The sequence below is a fragment of the Schistocerca americana genome, chromosome 8, assembly GCF_021461395.2.
Source record: "Schistocerca americana isolate TAMUIC-IGC-003095 chromosome 8, iqSchAmer2.1, whole genome shotgun sequence".
NCBI lineage: Eukaryota > Metazoa > Arthropoda > Insecta > Orthoptera > Acrididae > Schistocerca > Schistocerca americana.
In genome coordinates this window covers 195,860,110-195,883,305 of record NC_060126.1, presented here as the reverse complement: position 1 = coordinate 195,883,305, position 23,196 = coordinate 195,860,110, and the positions used below count along the sequence as shown (strand labels likewise).

Sequence of the window (23,196 nt, the reverse complement as noted above, 5' to 3'; positions counted from 1 at the left end):
GTCGAGTTCATTGGCACAGCAAAAGGAAACTTGCTATACGAGTCAACCGCTATCAACCTACAAGTGTTCCAAAAAGGTCCTGCAAAGTCTATGTGCACACGTAGCCATGGCGATTATGACTTATGGGCAAGGAGAGAATTTTTTGTGATGGAGAAGACTGATTTTCTGTGCATGCGTGATACTGTGACGTCATCTGTTCTATTTTGTGTCCATACCCTGTCAAGTACAGTGTTGACATACTAACTGTTTCCTACGAACAATCCCCCAGTATCCTTGGTGAAGTACCTGCAATACTTCTTTTTACAAAGCTTTAGGGATCAACACACGTGACTGTCCACTGTCATTTTGAACACGAATCATACCTGTCTGTACAACGAGCCTATGCACACTAAGGAGTTCTTTATACTATGCAAGGAACAAGGGCAAGGTGTGCAAAATGTTCAATTTCGGATCAGCTTCCATGGCCTGTGCAATTTTCTTATAGTTCAGTGAAAAGATTGAAGTAATTCACAATCCTGAGCATTGATGTGACAAAAAGATGCAGCAGAAGCATCAAAGTCTGTATCAGCACCAGTCAGAAGACATGAAAGCACGTCCGCGTTATCATGTTGAGCTGTCGGACAATACACAATCCCATACTGGCATTTAGACAACAACCCACCTTTGCAATTTTTGGGCAGTTAATACAGGAACTGGTTTTGTCGAATGAAACGAGGACTGCAAAGGCTTCTGATCCTTTACCAAGTAGAATTTTCTGCCATACAAATTGTGGTGAAATTTGGTGACACCTTACACAACAGCCAAAGCCTCTTTTTCAATTTGTGAATAGTTACACAAAGCTTTGGACAACACTTTTGACGCGAAAGTGATAGGTGTGTTTTTATCACCAGTTCTGTGTGAAAGCACTGCATCAATTCCATAAGAGGAAGCGTCAACATGTAATACCATTAGTTTGTCAGGATCAAAGTGAACTATGCATCGATCACTGAGCAATGCATCTTCAAGGTTTTGAAAAGCTACTTGGCACTCATCTGTCCAAACAAAGAGGATAATCTTGCAACACAAGTGATGCAATGGAGCTGTTACTTGTGCAGCATTCAGTATGAACCGAATATAATAGTTCATTTTCCCTGAAACGCACTCCAATTCTGTGATATTGCAAGGAACTGGCAAATCTTGTATTGCCAACAAATGCAACTGAAGAGGATGTACACCTTGACTATTTATGACATGCCCAAGATACTGCGACTCAGGTTTTAAAAAAATCACACTTGTCCAGTCTACACTTTAGATAACACTCGAAGCAAAGCACGTAAATCTGCAAGATGTTCTTCAGCTGTACAACCTGCTGCTACAATATTGTCCAAATAGTTTTAACAGTTTGGCACTTGTGCAGTCAGCTGTTTCAAATACTGTTGAAAAATGGTGGGTGCGGAAGCACTGCCAAAAGACAAATGCAAATATTTAAACAAATGCAAATGAGTATTTACCACACACACTTTTTGAGAGTCTTCATCGAGCAGTATTTGAAGATAAGCGCCTCGCAAATTGATTTTTTAAAAGTAGCGTCCAGAATGTAATTTGTCCTTGAGATCCTCTGGGCGTGGCAATAGATAAGTATCAATTGCAGTTTGTGGGTTGACCGTAGACTTAAAGTCAACACAGAGGCGAATGCGACCTGAAGGTTTGGGGAGCAAATCCAGTGGACTTGCCCATTGACTAACTGATATGGGCGCAATAACCCTGCTATCTTGCAATTCTTAAAGTTCAACCAAGACTTTGTCCCATAATGCAATGGGAAGAGTTCTGGCCTGGCGAAATTTTGGCTGAGCATTGTCTTTCAGAGTAATATGTGCAACAAAATTGTTAGCTTTGCCTAAACCTTCAGAAAATAGTTCCAGGAATTATTTTAGCAAGCTAGCTACACTATCTTTGGCATTGAGTGCAGACACTAACAATATATTGTCCTGAATGTTAAAGCCAAGCCTATCAAAAGAATCAAGACCAAATATGTTCTCACACTCGCGTGATTGTAGCTCTGTAAAAGTCACTGTTCGCGTATGCTAGCATTGCATGGCAGGCAAAGTACATTTTCCAAGAACGGGAATGTCTTGTCCATTATAAGCTGTCAGTTGCGTGCTAGTTTTAGACACGCGTGGCGAGCCTAACAGTTCATATGTGTGATGATTGAGCAATGTGACAGAGGCGCCCGTGATCAAGTGAAATTTCACACGGTTCCCACAAATAAGTAAATGAACAAAAAGTTTGTTCGACTGGGCATATCATTGAAGAAACTGCACACTTACTAGTTTTGCTAATGCTTGTTGCAGACTTGGAATATACTACATTTATGAAATGGGCCGTGTGAGGAGATTTTTGTGAGTGGGCTGAATTCTTAAGTTTGTTCTATTGCAAATGTACAGATTGTACATGTCCTTTCTTACCACAGGCATAATACTGAGTGTGTTGGAAGGGGCAGTCTTGATGTTTTTGCCATGAATAACAGTGAGGGCGAGACTTAAATCTGTGCGCCTGTGCAGCCACCTGTTTAGTGAACTGCTTGCACAGTGTGGAAGGTTGTTTAAGCAAGAGACTCAACCCGAGAAATAGCTGGCTCCTCAAATGTATGAGCCAACAAGGTACCAGAATCATATTGATCTAAAATTTGCACTACCTGCTGAAATGATGGATCGAACTGTTTTAAAATTTGTTCTCCGGGTTTTGATATCAGGTACTTTGTACACAATCGCATCACGCAACATAATATCTGAATATAAAGTACCGAAAGCACATTTGAATTTGCATTTGCTTGTCATACCTTGCAAATCTGTTACCCACTCGCGATAAGTTTCTTCTGACCATTTTTTGCAATTAAAGAATTGATACCTAGCTGCTACCATATTCACTTGTTGGTCATAATAGTTAATGAAGTTAACATTTCGTCGTAAGCAAGTTCACTTGGAGTGGCGTTAGGGAACAGTTTTTGTAGGAGTCTAAACACTGTGCTTCCTACTGTTGATATTAGATAGGGAAGTTTTACAGTATGTGATAGATTGTGGGTGATGTTGTGGGCTTCAAATTGGGACAACCACTGGAGCCATTTCTCTTCTTGTTCATGAAGCTGTCGAAAAGGTGGTATAGCAGCTGCAGTAGGAAGTGCTTGTTCTGCCGGACATGCAGCATTGGTGAGTAGCTGCTGCACCATGTTGAGAAGTGCTGAGATCTGCTGCATCTGGAACTGAAACATCTGCATTAGCTGTATTGCTTCTAACACTTGCGGCTGTGGTGCCTGAGCAGGGGGTGGAAAAAAGAAAAGGCCGAGCAACTAAAACAAGGACAAGCAAAGTAAATTTCTGCGAACCCACCCCCCCCCACCCCCACCCCCCATGAAAACACTGATTAGCAAAAATGACAAGAAACTGTTAAAGCAATAAGCACCCTTGCAAAGTAAAGACGAGAGAATTAAGGCACCAGCAAAAAACACAAAAAAAGTCCGTGGTCATTAGGTACTGGTTTTGGTGGATACTCATTGTGATTATGTGGGGTCTTGCCCACTCATCTCGTCTAGGGTGCCTAAAGGATGCTGCATTCTCAGGATGCTGTACAACAATTCAAGCAAAATCACAATAATAGTTTAAAGTACAAATTAAGAGGATTGACAATACTTAACTTGAATGTACAACAAGTGATGGGCGACATGCAGAAATTAATGTTCTTGGCTATAGGCAATGTCCAACAAGCAATGGATCGGGATCACTAGTAACTGTTCTGCAAGTCCTGGCTACAACTCTGCAAATACTGTTCGAATACCGAACTGATACTGAGCTGCTGAGGCTGGCAGGAGGCAGCCCTTGTATTCTCCTCTTGTTGAGGCCGCTCCTGTCATGGTGCGGTCCTAATCAGCGCACCATTGGCCGACGTCATTTCACCGCCTTCTCTTCTCTTGCATTCTTCATCTTCATCCCGATGCTTTTGGTTATGCCAGAACATGGCATATATGTCGATGAACCAGCTGTGTGATGCTGAGGTAGCCCCACTGTCTAAAAAATCCCTAGATCTGTCCCAGATAAAAGATGTGTGGGACCAGCTCGGATGTAAACTTCATTCCAGTTACAACAGCTGTGAACCTGCTTGCATCTGGAGAGATGATGACTACTTAATGACACCCTTCCCAACAAAATTAGTGCGTACATACAGGCCAGAGGGTGTGGAACATCTTAATGAGAAGTGGACTCACACAGCCAATCTCCTTGTAAATGTGACTCGATATTGTGATCACTTATATAACATACGGACCCTCTCAACCTATGAAGTTTGGTTTATTTTCCTTTTGGGTGCTTCACTTTTCTTGGCAAGCAGTGTATTACAGGAAAATATGTATAGCATAACTGCTATCCTTCAATAATATCTCAACACATCAACTTAAAACTTCTGTTGATTACATCTCAAGATGGATGATCATTCCCAGTTGAGTAAATGAAGGTAATAAAACCATATGATGCTGAAAAACCCAAAGCTGGCCAATACTGGATTGTGTGGGAACTTGACAGTAACAAAGTTGAATGACTGTGAACAAGGCCAAGAACAACAAAAATTAAATGTTTTTTTAATCAGTTTTGGTAATGAATAATCACAATGTAATTAGAATAACAGCTTTGTAATGGAGTAACACTGAGTTCAAAATAAGCTGTTTTCCAAGTTACTGGAAAATGTAGTGAATGATTAAAGTTATTGCAGCTGTTACAAATTTATGCATTTTACCCTCAAGATGGCTTGTTGCCAAGAGAAGAGAACAGGGGAAGGTGTAGGCTCTGTGTTGTAACACAGTAATAACAGTGATGACATAGGTTTACTAGTATTTGAATTTGCAGCTGAGTTGTCATTTGATCTTTACATTTCATTTTGGCAACTTCCCTATTAGTCTTTGTCAGGTGCTTGTTTTGCTGTTTTTATTCCTAACAAACTGTGAGCAGTATGTGCTCATGCAGCTGTAGTGACTGTTTCGTGGTACCAGCCTGTCACTAATCAGAAACAGAATTTGAGATATTTTGGTTAGTGTTTGTCACTTACAAGGCAAAGACCTCAGAAACGGCCAACAGATTCAGCTCATATTTGGCAGGTCACTTTTGTGCAACCTAAAATGAAAGAGCCTAAGATATTTTGGCCCAATATCTCTGGTTTTGATGAGAAAAAAAACCCTATATACAGTTCCAGAATGAGATTTTCACTCTGCAGCGGAGTGTGCGCTGATATGAAACTTCCTGGCAGATTAAAACTGTGTGCCCGACCGAGACTCGAACTCGGGACCTTTGCCTTTCGCGGGCAAGTGCTCTACCATCTGAGCTACCGAAGCACGACTCACGCTCGGTACTCACAGCTTTACCTCTGCCAGTATCCGTCTCCTACCTTCCAAACTTTACAGAAGCTCTCCTGCGAGAGCTTCTGTAAAGTTTGGAAGGTAGGAGACGGATACTGGCAGAGGTAAAGCTGTGAGTACCGAGCGTGAGTCGTGCTTCGGTAGCTCAGATGGTAGAGCACTTGCCCGCGAAAGGCAAAGGTCCCGAGTTCGAGTCTCGGTCGGGCACACAGTTTTAATCTGCCAGGAAGTTCCTTATATACAGTTCATGACACACAATTAAATCAGAATTGACAGGGTCAATATGTAACTGAAAATTGTGCATTTTTACTTGTCGTGTGTCTGCAAACGCATATTTTCCAAGAAACTGAGGAAAGAAACTGTTACGGCTGTCACTTATGTACCCATAAGATTCCTAAACAGTCTTCAATAAAAGCACCACTGGCATAGCAGCCAAGGCATCTAGCTGGAGAGCAGAGACCCTGTGTTTAATTCTAAAATGCAATGTGCAAGTTTTTTTATTTGTACATTTTTCCGTATTGAAATTGATGGAAATTGGAGGGTTAATAAGATACTCAACAAGGAATAATAATAAAGTAGGCAATTAAATTTCTCAAATGACTTTGATTAGTAAAGAAGTAAAATTTTAAGCCTTGTTGCATGAAAACAATTCTGAGTAATAGTGCTACAAATATACCACAAGGCATGGAAGACAGCCGACCACACACTGCTTGTTTACAACAAGGTGCAGTATGAGACTTTATTTGGAGGTTTCAGAATTGCAGTGTTTGTAGGGAAATCCAGTGAGACACGCACAACCAAACCTAATGGGAGTTGCACAGCTGCGTACATTCAACGATGACTCATAGTGTAAGACAGAATCACCTTTCAACACCGATTTTTCAGACAATGTTATCATATTTGTAACAGGCATTAAAATTATTTCCCAAAAAAGAAATATTTTTAAATTTAAACAAAGTCTTGATTTATCCAAATCTTTGTAAGGAACAATGTAGTTGCAAAAGATTGCATCAAGTAAACATTCTAGGTGGCCATGAAAATATTTGCTGCAAATGTTTATATGACCACTGTCGTCCATGTAGTTGTTTGAAGCAAAGTGAGGACATGTAACAGAGTGACTGAAAGAGCCATTGTATGGAAATCATGGCAAAAATTTTAATTCTTCACTAACACAAGTTGTCACTAACACAAGTTGTGTGAGAATTTTATGTGCCTTTCTTGTTATTATTTCTTTTTGATTGCCTGATTAACCCTCTTATTCGTGCCACTTTCTATATGGAAAAAATGCAAATGAAAAGAAACTGCATAATGGGGAACTGGGAATTGAACGCAGGTTCATTCCTTCCCAACCAGGTGCCTTGGCCACTGCATCAGCTGCGATTTTGTTGAACAGCGTTCGCCTGACAGGCACAAGAATGGCAGTTGTAACAGTTTATTACCTCAGATTCTAGAAAAATACACATTTGTGAACCATGCAAATGATGATGAAAAAATGCTCAATAATCAACTATCTGTTGGTACCACCAATTTTGATGCAATCATGAACTTTAAGGGTGGTTTCTCAAAAACTGGGGGTGTCAAGGAAAATATCTTAAGAATTTTCATATTAGGTCATGCAAATGCAACCTGCCAGATATGAGGTGTAACTTTCTGTGTAGTTTGTTTCTCAGTAGATCTTTTACTTTTTACATAAAAAAATTAAAAACCACTTTAAGGGATTCACGCATGTTCTCTGTTATGCGGTGTTTCTCATCACAGCTAGATAACAAATTGATTTTCTTTTCATTATTGCTCATAATTATTGTGATACTTCACAAATATGTAAACCACTGGGCGTATATTGAAAGGTTTGTAGTGAAAAAAGTAATCACTTTCCAGTTTACATTTTGATAGGTCTTATATCATAGATTACTACACACAAAATGTAGTTAATGTATCAAAATTGATTTTTAAAGGTGGAAGTAGAGCAATACTTCTTTTTGTGTTCTAGGGAATAAACGTGTGTTGTTTGTGTGTGTGTGTGTGTGTGTGTGTTTGTGTTTGTGTTTGTGTGTGTGTGTGTGTTAGAACAAGGTTCTTTCAGTTCTTATAATACATTTTGAAATCAGTTACAATTTTTACATCTGCATATACGCCAGCACCTTTGAACCATACAAATATAGACTCAGTCTCATTAGCCTTCCAAAGAGGCATACTGGAACTGAAATAGGAAGTTCTGATGTCCCTGTTAAAAACCTCTAATATTTGAAATGTGCGATAAGCAATCAGCTTTTCTTTTTAAGGAAAAAGTTCTTTATTTCAATTCTTATATTACATTGTAAGATCAGCTACAGTTTTCACATTTGCACATACACCAACTCCTTTAGACCATACATAGGTAGACCAGTCTCATTAGTCTTGTGAATGTTGCAAGTTCTTACAACCAAAAGCATACTAGGGCTGAAATATGATGTTCCGATGTTGTATGTTGTGGTAATGTTAAAGATAAACTAGGCCTTGAATCTTTCAACACCCTGGACATTATTGCTTATCGCACGCTTCAGATATGTTATCTGTAGCTGATTTTACAATATATTATAAGAATTGAAAAAAAAAAGGATACCACATATCGATCTTGCCAAAAGCTAAGAAGCAATTCTTCTGGTGTTGTAGCTCTCAGGGGCACCCTGAGATGCCCTCTGTGTGCAGCACCTCTGGGCAGTTCTGCGAGTCATGGCTCACGATTTGCCGCACAACACTGAGCCGTACAAGAGGTGGGGGTCCACGCTTGGTGCTTTTGTAAGGCACCACATGCACTATTGTTGACAGAGTGGATAACGACACTGGACAGGAAGTTGCGGCCAGAGATAAGTGACATACTTATGTGTAATGTATCTGGAAAGGTGGCGTCAGTTGTCGTGCAGCTGTTTGTGCAATGGCATTGAACGACTTACAGAGATGCCGTGTTACTATAGGAGGAGAAAACGGTTCCATGGTACTGTTTATAAATCAGTTGATAATATCAATTACTGTACAGGGCCAGTTATGAGCTCAACCTGTTCTTCACGGGCCATCTGTTTTTGTTGGAGGAGTTTTGAACTTTATGTTTACGAAGAATGATACTGCCCAACATGGTGGGTGGATAACAGCTGCAATTGTACATTGTGATTGTTGAAGATAAGTGAGGCCTTGAATCTTTCAAGGCCCATGACATTCTGCTTATCGCACATTTCAGATATCAAAAGTGTTCGGTAGGGACATTGGAACTTCATATTTCAGTTCCAGTATGCCTTTTGTTGAGGTTGGCCGCTATGTGCCACATACAGTGCTACTGCTTCCTGCTATGCAGAGTGCACAGTTACTCCACATATTTCTTTTTTGTATGCAGCCTGTATATGCTGAAGCAGGAAATGAAAAACCTGCTGAAATGAAGAGACATTGGCAGTCATCAGCTGATGATTCGGACTAGATGTTTCTTCAGTCCATACTCTCTGATTTGAGGAAACTTCATGATAAATATAAAAGAGATCTGAAATTTAAATTGCTGTTACTTCTGAATTAATAGCTGGATGTAGCCATGACGGACATGTCAGTATTTTTCTTATTGTAAGCTACTTCCTTTTTCTCAAACACATTGTCTACCCTTATGCAGAGTTCACCACCCACTGCTACACCAGTGATGGTGACAGATCTCATTTCAAATCCAGCAATGTTTATTCTAAATACACCTCAACCTGAATCATATACTACTTTACAGAACTGAACAGTGTAGAAATATTATCCTAGGTTTATTAATTTGTAACCTTTACTTATATTGATTAACTTCTTGTGGTTAGGGCTCACAGTCATGTAAAATTTTCAAGGACATCATTTTTCAAGTTGATTGCAGAGAGTTTTTTATTTCACATTTACTGTTTTGCTTTTAAGGTCATTATCAGCTGGAACTGCAATTGTGAAATAAAAAAATTCTATAGTCAGTAACAAAAATGATGTCCTCTATAAAAAACACACACACACACACACACACACACACACACTGACTGGGGCAAAATATCAGAACATCAAGAAGGAGTTGTGCGGCATCAACAAAAGATGGTAGGAATGTTTCTGTTCCAATTTCACATTGTGAGGATGCAAATTAGGTTTGCTTTAAATACATACTGCAGTGGTCACGAACAGTAGATACCTTTAAGATTGGATGTGGGGAGTTTGTGCTAGTCAAAAATGCCTTTAGGGAGAGTTTGAACGAGATCCTGTAACAGAGCTACAAGCAGCTGGATGTTCCTTCTGCGATAATTCAGAAACACGTGGCAAAAATGTAGCCACTATACCCAATTGCTGGTAGCGGTGGTTACAAGAATGTACTGTTCCTTCTGCACTAATTCAGAAACACATGGCAAGAATGTAGCAACTATACCCGATTGCTGGTAGCAGTGGTTACAAGAATGTACTGTTCCTTCTGTGATAATTCAGAAACACGTAGCAAGAATGTAGCCACTATACCCGATTGCTGGTAGTGGTGATTACAAGAATGTACTGTTGCAAGAGGACTGTACTCCAGACAGCCACATGGCACTACAAAGAGGGAAGACGATTGGTTTAGGTGTATGGTTCTGGTGCATCATACTGCTTCTGAAGCACCAAATTGAGCACAGTGACACAACAAACTTACAAATCAGTTACGTCAGGGACAGCTCTGAGCCAGACGGCCTCTAGCATGCATTCCACTGGCGCCAAACCACAGCCATTTGCAACTTCAGTGATGTCAAATGAGAGCTCATTAGAGGGCAGAGTGGAGGTATGTTGTGTTTTCCTATGAAAGCTATTTCTGCCCGCCGCCAGTGATGGCTGTGTTTTGGTTAGGAGGAGGCCAGTTGAGGACCTGCAACCAACCTGTCTGCTTGCTGGATGCACTAGACCTACACCAGGAGTTATGGCCTGGAGTGCAATTTCGAATGACAGCAGGAGCACTCTCGTGGTTATCCAATGTACCCTGAGTGCAAATTTGTGCATCAGTTCGGTGATTTGACCCGTTGGTGCTGCCATTCATGAACAGCACTTTAGGATGTATTTTCCAACAGGATAATGCTCGCCCACATACCGCTGTTGTAACCTGCCATGCTCTACAGAGCATCGACATGTTCTCTGGGCCTGCTCGATCACCAGATCTGTCTCCAATCGAGCACATACGAGACATCATCAGACGACGACTACAGCATTATCCACAAACAGCATTAACCATCCGTGTTTTGACCGAACAAGTGCAACAGACGTGGATTCCATCCCACAAACTGACATCCAGCACCTGTGTAACAGAATTTGTGCACATTTGCATGCTTGTATGCAACATTCTGGTGATTACATCAGTCATTAAGTATCAGCATTTCACATTTGCAGTGGTTTGTCTCTTGCTTGCATTAACCTGTGATCTTGAATATGTTACCTACATAGACAAATGTATTCCCAAAATTTCATTTCTCTACATTAATTATTTTTTGATGTTGCAACTTTTTTTCCATGATATGTACACGACACTAAATAAAGTACCTTACGAGGTTGTCTTACAAAGATGAAACTTTTCATGGTGACATTTTTAATGTCATTCACACACTTTTACCATATTGCCTTGTTGTAATGAGTAGCTGCACAGCTGTGTTGTGCTTTCTCATAGTAGCTGATGCTAGTTAGTCCAAAAAGTGGTCATTCTGTAGAATTCATGGAATTTTTTGTGTTGAGAGACATCATGGGAGATCACAGCTGAACTATGATATTTGTAGCATTGTACGGGTGCACCAAGTACTTCCCTTTATTTTTCAGTTTTTTGAGCTTTAAATAACAATAAACCACAATAATATCATCTTCAGAAGAGCTCATGATTGTTACTGAAACATAAACAGAAATATGATTAATGCTGTCTTGTTGTTTGTCATATGATGAGCCACATTGCATATTGTATCGAATCGCATATCGTACCACCCTACTGGGAACGCGGGTGTCACACTGATAAGTGTCACATTGTGCAACCTATATTCCAGTGTGCCGTATTGCATGTTGTATTGTCTCAACACAAACAATACCTTTGTCATTACGTGGGGAAATATGGACACCACATTTGTAATTCCACCCATTTCAAGTATCTTTTCAGTAAAATTGCACTCCAAGAGAAGGCTATCGTAATTATTGTAATTATTTGATGAGAAGTACAATGCAGACTTTACATAGCTCTGTTCATATGTCCTCCCATCAACTTATCTTCTCTTCTACAGGAAATATTATGAACAAGCAAATGGAGTGGTTATGGGCAGCTTGTTAACATGAGTAGTTGTCAAATTTTACATGGAACATTTTTAGGCTAGAGCTCTAGAATCTGCTAAACATAAACCAACATGCTTTTAATAGTATACTCATAGCACATTTGTAGACTGGCCACATGTATCATCTCAACGTGAACCATAAAATTCACAGTGGTAACAAAACAAGATGAACATTTACTTTTTTTTTACCATTTTGGTTATGAGTAGAGCCAATGTATCCCTGTAACACAATGTGTAGTAGAAGACCACCCACACTGGCCTCTGTCTGCATGCCACAGGGAACGTATGATGGTTGATATAGAATCCTCACTGAAGAACCAAGACACTTGACACGACTTTTAGAAATGAACAGGTACACATACAGGGTGTATATGCCCTGGGACAACCGGAAAATCTGGGGAAAACCAGGGAATTTTTCCATCTGGTAAAAACCTGCGAATTTTTAAGAATTCCTGGAAATTTTCATTGTCTTACTTTTGAGTTAAAATATTTGTAATTTTGACTGGTAACAACTGACATTCTAACAAAGAATTTTACTTTAGCCCGCTACTGTAGAATAATACTGTGGCAATAAAACATAAACAAGAGAGAGACACCAATGAAAAACTTACACCAAAACACAGTGTGCACATAACTGTTCACTGCCAGCAAAATGTGTCAAAGCCTCCAGAACGAAGACTATGCAATACTTAATAACAACTGCTTTCAATGAGCATGACATCACAAAAATTTACATTTCTACCAGGTGGCAGGAAAATATTGCAAATGGTGGTTTGAGAAGCATTACTTTCAAAGTAAATTTCCTTTTATGCAAGATGAATTATGTTACGTGTGAAAATGTGCGATGAATTTCTTAAATCACAGAGTGATTGACTCTCATTCAAAACTTAAAACTTTGAGGACCAGCCACTTAGAAGAATTTCAGGACCAGAAGACAAAATATTTATGCCAGCATTTAAAATTTCACTGGCACATTCATGTTTGTTGTATCTTAAAGGATAACACTCGCCATAAAAAAAATAAAAATAAAATAAAATAAATGAAAAGGCTTAGCTTTTCTTGTAGCTACACTACACGTATATTAATTTAAACCATAAACTTTTCCGTTTTAACAGTGATGTAGCTATTGGCTGACTACATCAGGTATCCTATGTTCTGAATACCTTTCATTAGCTGGTGGGATAATGTGACGTAAGCTGTGATTGGCTGACAAGAGCACATCAAAATGTGGATTTCAGTGCTTCAGAAACTAATGTGCTGTGTTTGGTGGAATTTGTTTTTATACTTCTGTAATAAGAAAATATGCAACATACATGTTACTGCACATCCAAGATCTTTCCAAAATGCATTATTTTTTTGCTGGGTTTCATTTTCTAAAGTGGTGGGAAATGGTGTATAAAACCCTTACCACTCAAGGAATTGCTAAAAAAAGTTTTACAGTCTGTGGGATATTTTCACCTAGGAAAATGTGTATTTTCCCCTGGAAAAAGTGTGTTTTTATCCAGGAAAAATCCGGGAATTTTTTTCCCTTGTACACATATACACCCTGTCATAACAAGAGGGTGAGAATGCTCTACGTCACAATTTAACACTACCTGAGAAGAGAAATCAACATTAGTGTTCATCATTTCTGTAAAGTTTGGCAGAATATTTTGAAAATATTGTTTCCAGTGTGTATCAATTCCCCCAACAAAATTAAAATGTGTACTGTGTTGCATGAAAGATAATTTAGGGCTCTAAAAACAGGGCGTATACTATTTAACATGCAAATGGAGCATTCCACTTGTTGGACAAATTGTAGGAACTGTTAAACACAAAGAAGTAAAGAACGGGGTGTGAGACACAAATAAAGGAGCCAAGTAGATAAGCTGTCACCAAATACTGCCTCATCATTGACCATGAAATGAAGTATGCAGACTCCAGCATTGTGGTGCAGGTGACAAGTTTTTCAGACAGTATAATAAAGAAGGCAATCAAAATCAGAGCAACAAATAATTCAATTAACAGGGAAATAGGTTGTGACTTAAGTAAAATGTGGGCACTGGCAGATGAGTTTGCATAAACCGCAACAGAAAATACCTCAGTAATCTTCCTCTTTCCCCATATATTTGTGCCTGTTAAGAAGTCTTTCAGTAAAAGTTGTTGTCTTATGATATATTCCTTCTGTATAATTTTTTTACATTTTGATGTAGCCCTTATGTTGATTTCTAATTTCTGTTACTGATTTCATGATCAAAAAAACCAGGAAACAATTCCTGTGGGTAGTACAGTATTTACCATTCACAGTTCGGATGTTGTCCAAACAGTGGGCAACAAAATCTGGCAGTATGGGGTGCGTCCCTCTTCTCTGTTACCTCCCCTCCTTGAGTTCACTTTCGGTTCTTGCTCCCGCAGCTTAACTTCATGGTATCTGCAACTTTCCTAGTGGGTGTAAACCCTTCACCACCTTGGCTTCGTGCAACATCCCATGTTCACCTTGACCTTCATTCGCTTCTTAAGGACACTACTCCAGCCTCACTTTATCGCCTTCAGTTTCACAACCTTCGCATGGAACTTCGTTATAGTACCTGATGGCTCTCAGACTGACCGTTGTCAGGTGTGCCTTCGTCATTGGTACTAATGTTTTTTGGTATCGACTTCTAGAACACTGCTCAGTATTTACAGGAGAGCTCTTCACCCTGTATCAGGCCACGGAGTATGTCCGGTGACACAGACTTTTCAATTATGTTCTCTGCTCAGACTCTCTCAGCACCCTTGGTAGCGTCTGTGCGCTGTACACGGCCCATCCCATAATGCAATGGGTCCAGGAAAATTGTCACTTGCTCACTCTTGATGGAGCCACCATGATATTTATGTGGGTTCCTGGTCATGTCAGTTTGCCAGGAAACAAGGCTTCTGACGCTTCTGCCAAGGCTGCAGTCCTCGAACTAGTGAGGTTTTATCTTCCCTCTGATCATTTCTGTGTTGCCGTCTGTCAGGAGGTATTGTCACTTTGGCATCGTCCCTGGTCCTCCCTTCACGGGAATAAGCTCCAGGCTATTAAGCCTCTCCCCGGTGGCTTGAACGACCTCCTCTCAGCCCTCCCTCCAAGAGGAGGTCATTTTAACTAGGTTGCGGTGTTGAGGCACTGCCTTTTTAGCCATCGCCATTTGTTAAGTGACACTCCCCCACCACTTTGTGCTCATTGCACTCAACCTTCGATGGTATGCCATTTCCTGATGGTATGCCCTTTTTTCAACCAGTTACATTCTCATTTGTGTTTGTCGTCTGAGTTATCAGCCATTTTAGCGAACTACGTGTGGGCTGTTGACTGGGTTTTACTTTTTTTTCCATTGTAGCAATATGTAACTTTTAGTTCTGGACCTTTGTTTCTCTATGGTGTATTTATAGACCTTTCTCCATCTCCCTTTTTAGCTGTCTTCTCTTATGTGGATTGGGATTGATATGTAGTCATTTTTTAACACTTCTCTGTCTTCATGTTGTATAGTTTTGACATGGGCGCGTATGACCCTAGTTATTTTTGCTCCCTAAAACTAAACAAAACAAAACAAAACAAACAAAATCTGTGCTCAATACCTGATGAAGACAACTAGAGAAGTTGTAGCAATATCATGTAAAGATAAGACAAGAAGTCACCTGCAATATTATTATTGTTATTACTATTTGTATTAATGGGTTCTTCTGTCTCTCCCCAGAACAGTTTCAAATTTAGGGGTGAAAGACAAACAAATTGTTCCACTAATATTTTTTTCGTACAAATCAATTTTAGGCACATTAAGCTATTAACTGGTTTGTTTGCTTTTCACCGTTAAAATAACAATAATAATTATAATAATAATAATTATCATTATTATATCCACTCTGCTTAGAGTTGAAGAAAATGGGGTATATTTGTAAAAGGAGAATTGCTATTAATTTGTGGTTCTGGTGTTTCTGTGGTTATTGTTTTTTCTTATCATTTTATCTCACAAAATAAGGCTAGCATTTTGAAGCTTTTTGCTTACTTTATACTCAGATGATATGTGCAGTGTGTCAACTTTCATCATTTTCTTTTCAGTTAACTATGTGTTATGTATGTCTAGCTATTTCCCCCTCCTCTGTATATTCTCCTCTACATTTTATGGCCTGTAGTGCTGATCCTCATATTATGGAAACAAAATTATGTTAATGAATTTATGTCTGTGGCTTTGTGGCATTCTCAAAAAACTTTTTAAGGATGACCTTTGTTCCTTTTTTGCAGTCGCCTGGTAGTAGTATCGTTTGAAAATGCATACTTATCAAGATCAGTGTCTCGTCTTCTTGATCCTGTAAATCTTATGTTTTCTGGTGATGCTGTTCCCCCTCCTGAAGAGGTTGATTCTCTCATCAGAACAATCACAAGGTATAATTCTACAACATTTATATTTCAGTACAGAATAGTGTGTGCGACATGTTCTCGTTTATGTATTGAAAACAAAAGAATCAGTATAAGATTAACAATGTTAATTTCATTTCTGTAATACTAATTATTCATTCAGTAACCCATTTGGGGGTGGGGGAAAGGAACTAGGCTAGATTGAGAACTACTTGATAGTGGGAAGGGAGGATGAGATGACAATACAGTGTGAAAAGTGCTAAGTTGCTTTGTTGCAGTCATATTTTAAATGCTAAAAAAGGATCAAAAGACACCTTAGTGAATGGTGGTCAAAAGTAAGATTGGAATACTGAAAATTTTCTGCAGTGCTGAAGCAGGGAAGCTTATGGAAGAGAGAACAAGCAACAAGAAAAACAATAAAAGCGAAGTAAAAGCACTAAGGGAAGGAAGGAGCATGAAAAACTGTGATGCAAAGGTGAATATGAAATAGTAGGAAAAAGATTTTGCACACTGTTGATAAGGAGGGATGGTATACAAAGAGCTTTATGTGTAAACAGTAATTGTTGATGTAAACTTTTCAAAAGTGGGCAGCAAGACAAAAAGTGCTGAAGAATAACTGCAATCTGTATTTCAAAAACATTCTGTGCGGGCATAGTTATGTTCTTCAAATCACTGTGAAATATATCACATGGAAGGGATTCCAGTTTTTGAAGTTTGGGAGAAGCCCCCTGTTTACGTCGTGAAATTTTAGAGTATTTTTGTAATATCCTCATGTGTGTTTCATATATTTGTAAGTGAAAGTAGTAAAGGTAACAACTTTCCATATAATTGTGTCAGCAATAGACACAAAAACAATAGGATGACAAATCCTCCTTCGTAGCTAACAAAATGCACATACACCTGCATGACTACTTTGTCCCAGAATAGCTGCTTGACTAGGCTAAGGGATTGTGTCAACTGTAGAAGGCACGTGGAGGAAGGAGGCAGGGAGCAGGAGAGAGGGTTTTTAACATCTGATAGGGAGAGTCACTAGGTGCACAGGATGGGAATGTGTTACTGATGAGCTCGTTTTGGCCACAGGAAGAGAGAGTTGTGCATAGCACGCAGTAATGTGGAGGAGTGGGTTGGAAGAGAGAGAGACCAGAAGAAGAGGGTGTAGCGTTGGCAGAAGAGCCAACACCGTGTTACTAGGGGAGGCCGAAATGCACGCGTTTTAGCTCACGCAGGCTGGCGTGAGGAGGGAAGAACTATACTGACGTGAGGTCTGAAACATGACAAGGAAATTAGAATTCAGAAAGCGGACGTAGCTGGTGTGATACTTAACTTTAATCCATTAATGATGAATGTCGCTCTTGACAGTACATGATTCACAATATCAATATCAATAGTAACTGAATATAGCGCCTTGCTAGGTCGTAGCGAATGACGTAGCTGAAGGCTATGCTAAACTGTCGTCTCTGCAAATGAGAGCGTATGTAGACAGTGAACCATCACTAGCAAAGTCGGCTGTACAACTGGGATGAGTGCTAGGGAGTCCGTCTAGAATAGACCTGCTGTGTGGCGGCGCTTGGTCTGCAATCACTGATAGTGGCGACATGCGGGTCCGACGTATACTAACGGACCGCGGTCGATTTAAAGGCTACCACCTAGCAAGTGTGGTGTCTGGCAGTGGCACCACAGAGGGAGCAGGAGCAAAGAAGTTAGGGCCATGGTCAGTTCCCATCTACATAATTCAGAGACATAGGTGTTGGGGACAAAGGATCCACATGGCATAAGTAGTGGAGGAGCCACTCGGGTCAAGCATATGTGCTTATCAGCATTATGTGCCACTGGATGGTCACAGGACAACTCTGCTCTAGGTCACAATATGGGTGTGGCCTTTCACTCAGGTGAACAGCTGGTTGACAGCCATGCCTACTTAAAATGCTGTGCAGAAGTTACAGCAGAGTTGGTATAAGATGTGACTGTTTTCACAAGTGGCCCTGCTGCTGGTTGCACAGGATATGCCTGTGGTGGGACTAGAATAGGAAGTGCTGGTTGAGCGCGTAGGAAAAGTCTTGCACCTGGGTTTTCCGTAGGAGTATGATCCATGTGTGGAAAGGGATAGGGAGTAGGTGTAACATAGGGATGGACAAGGATGTTTCATGGATATGGTGGTTAGTGGAATACCACTTTATGGGGAAGAATTTAAGTAGGGTGCTTCTCACATGTTTGGATATGTATATGAAATCTGTTTGTGGCTACTACAGGCTCTGTGAAGCCCTTAATAAAACCTTCACCATTCTGGACAAGGGTTTGCTCGTAGGTGCCACAGATGACCCAGAAAATGAGATGGACATTTTAGTGTGGAATATATGTGAGTTACTGAAATGCAGATACTGTTTATGGGAAGAGATGTATGTGACATTGGAGGGATGGAGGTCAACATCCAGTAAGTTGCCACACTGAAGTAAGGAAGACAAGAAAAAGCAGCTTGGGGAGAATATGGTGAGACTGTGGAGGAATGAGAATATACTGTTGTGGCCCTGAGTCCAGGTCATGAAGATGCCTTCAGTAATCCTGGACCGCACAAGCGGTTTGGGATTTTGGATGATTTAAAGGATTTCTCTGTATGGCCCTTGAAACACGTTGGCATAGGTGGGTGCTGTGCAGGCGCCGCATATTTGTTCGTATATCTTGTGCTGAAAGAAGCAGTAGTTTTGTATGCAGAAGTTATTAGATGTATAGGGAGTGGGTGGTGGGTTTAGAGTTGAAAGGACATTGAAAGAGTTAGTGTTTGATAGTGGTAACACGATTAGTGTGGGTGACGTTGGTGTATAAGCAGGTGGCGTCAATAGAGATGCATAGGAATCCTAGAGGTAATGGGGGTGGTAGTTGTTCTAGGACTGTGAAGAAAGTGATTTGTTTCCTATGTAGTCTGACCAATAGCAGACAGCACATCTGCAATGACGAGCAGTCCCTTGTCCATTATGCTGAAGTTCTTGCTAAAGCTTTCACAGACTGACATTACCTGCCCCCTCCCCAGCCTAGTCGCCAAACTGATCTCCTGTGCCATATCCACATGTGGCACTAATCCTCTGACCTACCAGAAGTCACAGTTATTATACTGGGTCAATCAAAAATTTTGATATATTGTAAAATAATAATATCTTGACACAGGTTAACTGTGTTATCAAAAGGAGATACAGATGCAAATTAATAATTCTGAAAATAACTTCTTCGGATCAATGATTGTCTTATTGACAGTATCACAGTTTTACATTAATTGTATCAGGTTTTATCCTCAAAGTTTTCATTTCATGTTCGTCTCCAGTGAATTGAGTGTGTCATTGGTGGATGAGACCCTTAGCCGTACAGTGGCTCGTAATATCGGAAAGGCAGTGCGCCTTTTCTGCCTCAAGTGTGAACAACTGACAGTAACTGATGGTGAAGCTACTCAAGTCATAGGTGAGTATAAATACCCAAAAAAACTCTCAAACTGACAAAAGGCATGCATAGAATAGTACAAATAAAGTGTGAAATAAATTTGTTGCTCCATTATCTGTTACTTTACGCTTCAGGTAATAATTGCTGTTATTTTTTAAGCACACAAGATCTGATTTGTACTTTGTTTCATCGCACTTAAGTTTTATATGTTGAGTTGGACAAATGCTTTCTTAAACCTTAACATTGATATTTTTCTGTGATTTATCTCTTTTCTTTCAATTATTACATCTTGAGTACATTTCTGCTAGGGGTTTGTTAACAGACATTGAAAGTATATACTTATATGGATATGGTATCTGTTCTTTCGGACATGTCCAAAAGAAGAAACACCATTGATGACCTGCAGCCGTATAGAACGAAATTAGAATTATATTAATACCTTCAGCTGCTAACGGGCATTGATATATATCAACGGGGACAGGTGAAAATGTGTGCCCCAACCAGGACTCGAACCCGGGATCTTCTGCTTACAGCGCAGACGCTCTATCCATCTGAGCCACCGAGGGCACAGAGGATAGCACAACTGCAGGGACTATCTCGCACACGCCTCCCGCGCGACCCACATTCTCACCTTGTATGCCCATGTCCATAAGTATATACTTCTGGTAACACTGGCCATGACCTCCTTCTGTGCGGATGCACACATATTCCCCAAACTCTTACAGGAATTGGCAAGAATGTCTTCCATGAGTAATGTCTTCCATGAGTAATGAGTGTGTTGGGGTGGGACACTACAAATGTAGTGTGTGGACATACAAGATGAGAATGTGGGTCTCGCATGAGACGTGTGCAAGATTGTCCCTGCAGTTGCGCTATTCTCTGTGCCCTCAGTGGCTCAGATGGATAGAACATCTGCCATGTAAGTAGGAGACCCCGGGCTCGAGTCCCAGTCGTGGCATGCATTTTCACCTGTCCCTGTTGGTATATATCAACGCCCGTTAGCAGCTGAAGGTTCTAATTTTGTTTAAAGGTATATATCATGACTATGGCTATTGCAAAGGTCTGGGCTATGGCTGCTGAAAATTTGCCAGCTGCAAATGAACGGTATATGTGATGTTAATAATCCTTAGTCAGTGGTTTCCATGCTTGCAGCTAGTCTACTGTTGGTAATTTGCAAAGCTGTTTGGTGAAGGGATACAATGTTTTGTTTAAGCTACTCTAGCTCAGAAATCATTTGTTTAAAATTAATGAATTGATCAGTAATAATTAACAATAGAATTTTCTTACATTCAGAACATGATTATGTAAATTCAACTATCAGTGTGGTAAACTTGGAAATAGAATCCTTGATTGCAGTTTTTCTCTTTGAGTTTTCAGCAGTCATGTTACAAGAAATTTACAGTTGATCATTTCTTTGTTATCTCAGGAAACTGATGGACAGTAAATGAGTTGTGCATTGAAATATTCATTAGCTCTTTACACATTTTTACTTCCATGAGAAAAGGTTGTAGTTTCTCATTATTCCATCCAACTCTACATCCTTACAAAGACCTGAATGATGTACCTACACAGATATCCATACTTTTAGTTGATAATCACTTGTTCTCAACAAATGATAGAAAACAGCATTCCCTTTGAGGCTACAGCTAGGAAGTGTGTAGTTAGGTTGGTTACCTTAAGCTCAGATTCTCACGTCACATGAGTCCACATGTGGGTTACCAGCTTGTAGTAGTTAATTCTTGCAAATGCTGTTGTGCTATTATTATTACAATACAATATGTGCTGGGAAATCATTACAATAATTTGATTAATATGTAAAAGAAAATTAAACAAGTTTCCACAGTACTCCCATTCTGTGAGAAACACTGAACTGTGTGTAGCACAAGTATAGGTGATTAGAATAATTCTTAACAGTGGAAAAAGTCTTTTGAAAATTATGGATTAATCTTGATCTAGTCACTAGTAAATGAGGCATTCTGGATTGTACAAAATATTAGATGTGGGTCAGGACACTGTAAAAGGAAGGAAAAAAGTTTAAAACAGTTTCCTGTTCAAGCTGGTGCATTTGAAACACTTGTCATCTATTGTATTGAACTCAAAGAATAGAAGTTTCAGTAACACTGAACTTTTACCAGTAGTATATAGTTACCAGATTATTTAATGGAAATGTGGGAGACAGTGGTAAAAGTGTAGGGCGTTTGACAAAAATGTGGGACATTATCGGTTAATGCAAAAATAATGTAAAGTTATAATTTAAATGCTATTATATGTATATCCACAGGCATGTACATTTATATTTTCTTAAAATTCTGATAATTATAGTCAGTAATACTTCTCTGAAGAACTAATTGTGCTCAAAACATGTAGTCTGTTTGAAATATAATCAAGAAATTCCACACAACTGAAGAAGTTTTTAATATTGTATTTCACAAAAACAATACCTTCGACAGAATCAGTAGATAAACTGCCCACTGTGTTCTTATTAGTCAAAATACTCGTTCAACATTAGTGTTGTGCACAGGAATATCAAATAAATACTGAACTAGTTTCAGCAGTTCAGAATGGCAATCCTCATACTTGCCACTGCTAAAATATCCAACCCACTTATCATTGTAGGACAATTTCCCAAGTTTAGATCTATGCTGCTGCAAAAACCAATTATTCATTTCTATTTTCCCAGTTACCAGTTAGCTTTCTGATGTTCACTACTTGAGTCTGAAAATGTAGGACTTTGACACTTTTCAAAATATTGTCTCTCAGATGGTTAAAATGTAGGGCATATCCATGAGTTTCCGTATGTCTGATAACCCTAAAATGTAAGAAGAAAGGGTTTACACTATGGTTATGTGTGAGATAGCCAGGAAATTTATTTTGAGAGATTTATAAGGACAGCTGGTGCTGCTGCTGCTGCTGCTGATGCTGCTGATGATGATCATGATGTAGATATCCCCTACAGAAAGCTGAATCTGAATTTAAGTTTGCATGCATAAGTAATTTAATTTAAATAAGCAATTAAAAGTTTTATGATTATATTTACCATGAAAATACAAATTGAGGGTTTTTCAATATTTATTTATTTCATGAAAATGAGTTGTCAATGTACAAGGCTATCATCGGGCAATATCTAATTATCATTGTTGCAGACAATGCTAGTGTGCTTTTGTCTCTGAAAACTGTCTGTTATTGTCTGGTGATGGCCCAGTAACTTGAGAAATAATTATAAATGTTTTAGAACATCTATGTAACAATATTAGAGAAGGAACTTGTTAACTCCTCAGACCAATCTTGCAGCACTACAATGTTACACAATTTATGCTGTTTTGTCAAATAAACCAATCCCTCCTCATGGTGAATGAAAAGATATAAGTGAATTGGTACTGCATATACTGTAAATTGTTGACTCCTCAAATCAGTCTTGCTGTATTATCAATGCTTTGTGGTGCATCCTCGTGCTGTGTTAACACCAAGTAAAGAGGGTCTGTCAGTTTTGACTTTGTAAAACAGTGCTTGCTTTAAGTGACAATATCCTGTTGGTGCTGTTGTGTCAAATGAGTCAACCCTTCCTCTCGGTGAATGACATGAAATTATACTGCATAAACTGCTTTAGTTGCTATCGTCGGTGAGTGGCATGTGTCAGTACATAATTTCGACCAGCAACACGTGTAATCTGTTTTAAGTGTATCAAGATATACTAATATTATCGGATTATAGTATGGATAGTCTGTAAAACTATACCTCTAGTTGTT

The 23,196-nt window shown here is 39.4% G+C and overlaps 1 protein-coding gene and 1 non-coding gene across 2 annotated transcripts in view; one reads left to right on the top strand and one right to left on the bottom strand.

The window, feature by feature from the left end:
* LOC124545376 (conserved oligomeric Golgi complex subunit 5) overlaps positions 1-23,196 on the top strand; it is a 128,771-nt gene that overhangs the window by 87,919 nt on the left and 17,656 nt on the right. The window contains exons 10-11 of the mRNA XM_047124287.1: positions 15,911-16,051; positions 19,338-19,471. Of these exons, the coding sequence (XP_046980243.1) occupies positions 15,911-16,051; positions 19,338-19,471 (275 nt within the window). The remainder of the gene's footprint in view (positions 1-15,910; positions 16,052-19,337; positions 19,472-23,196) is intronic.
* On the bottom strand, positions 19,943-20,017 carry Trnat-ugu. The gene has a single exon. It is a non-coding gene; the product is annotated as a tRNA-Thr (tRNA).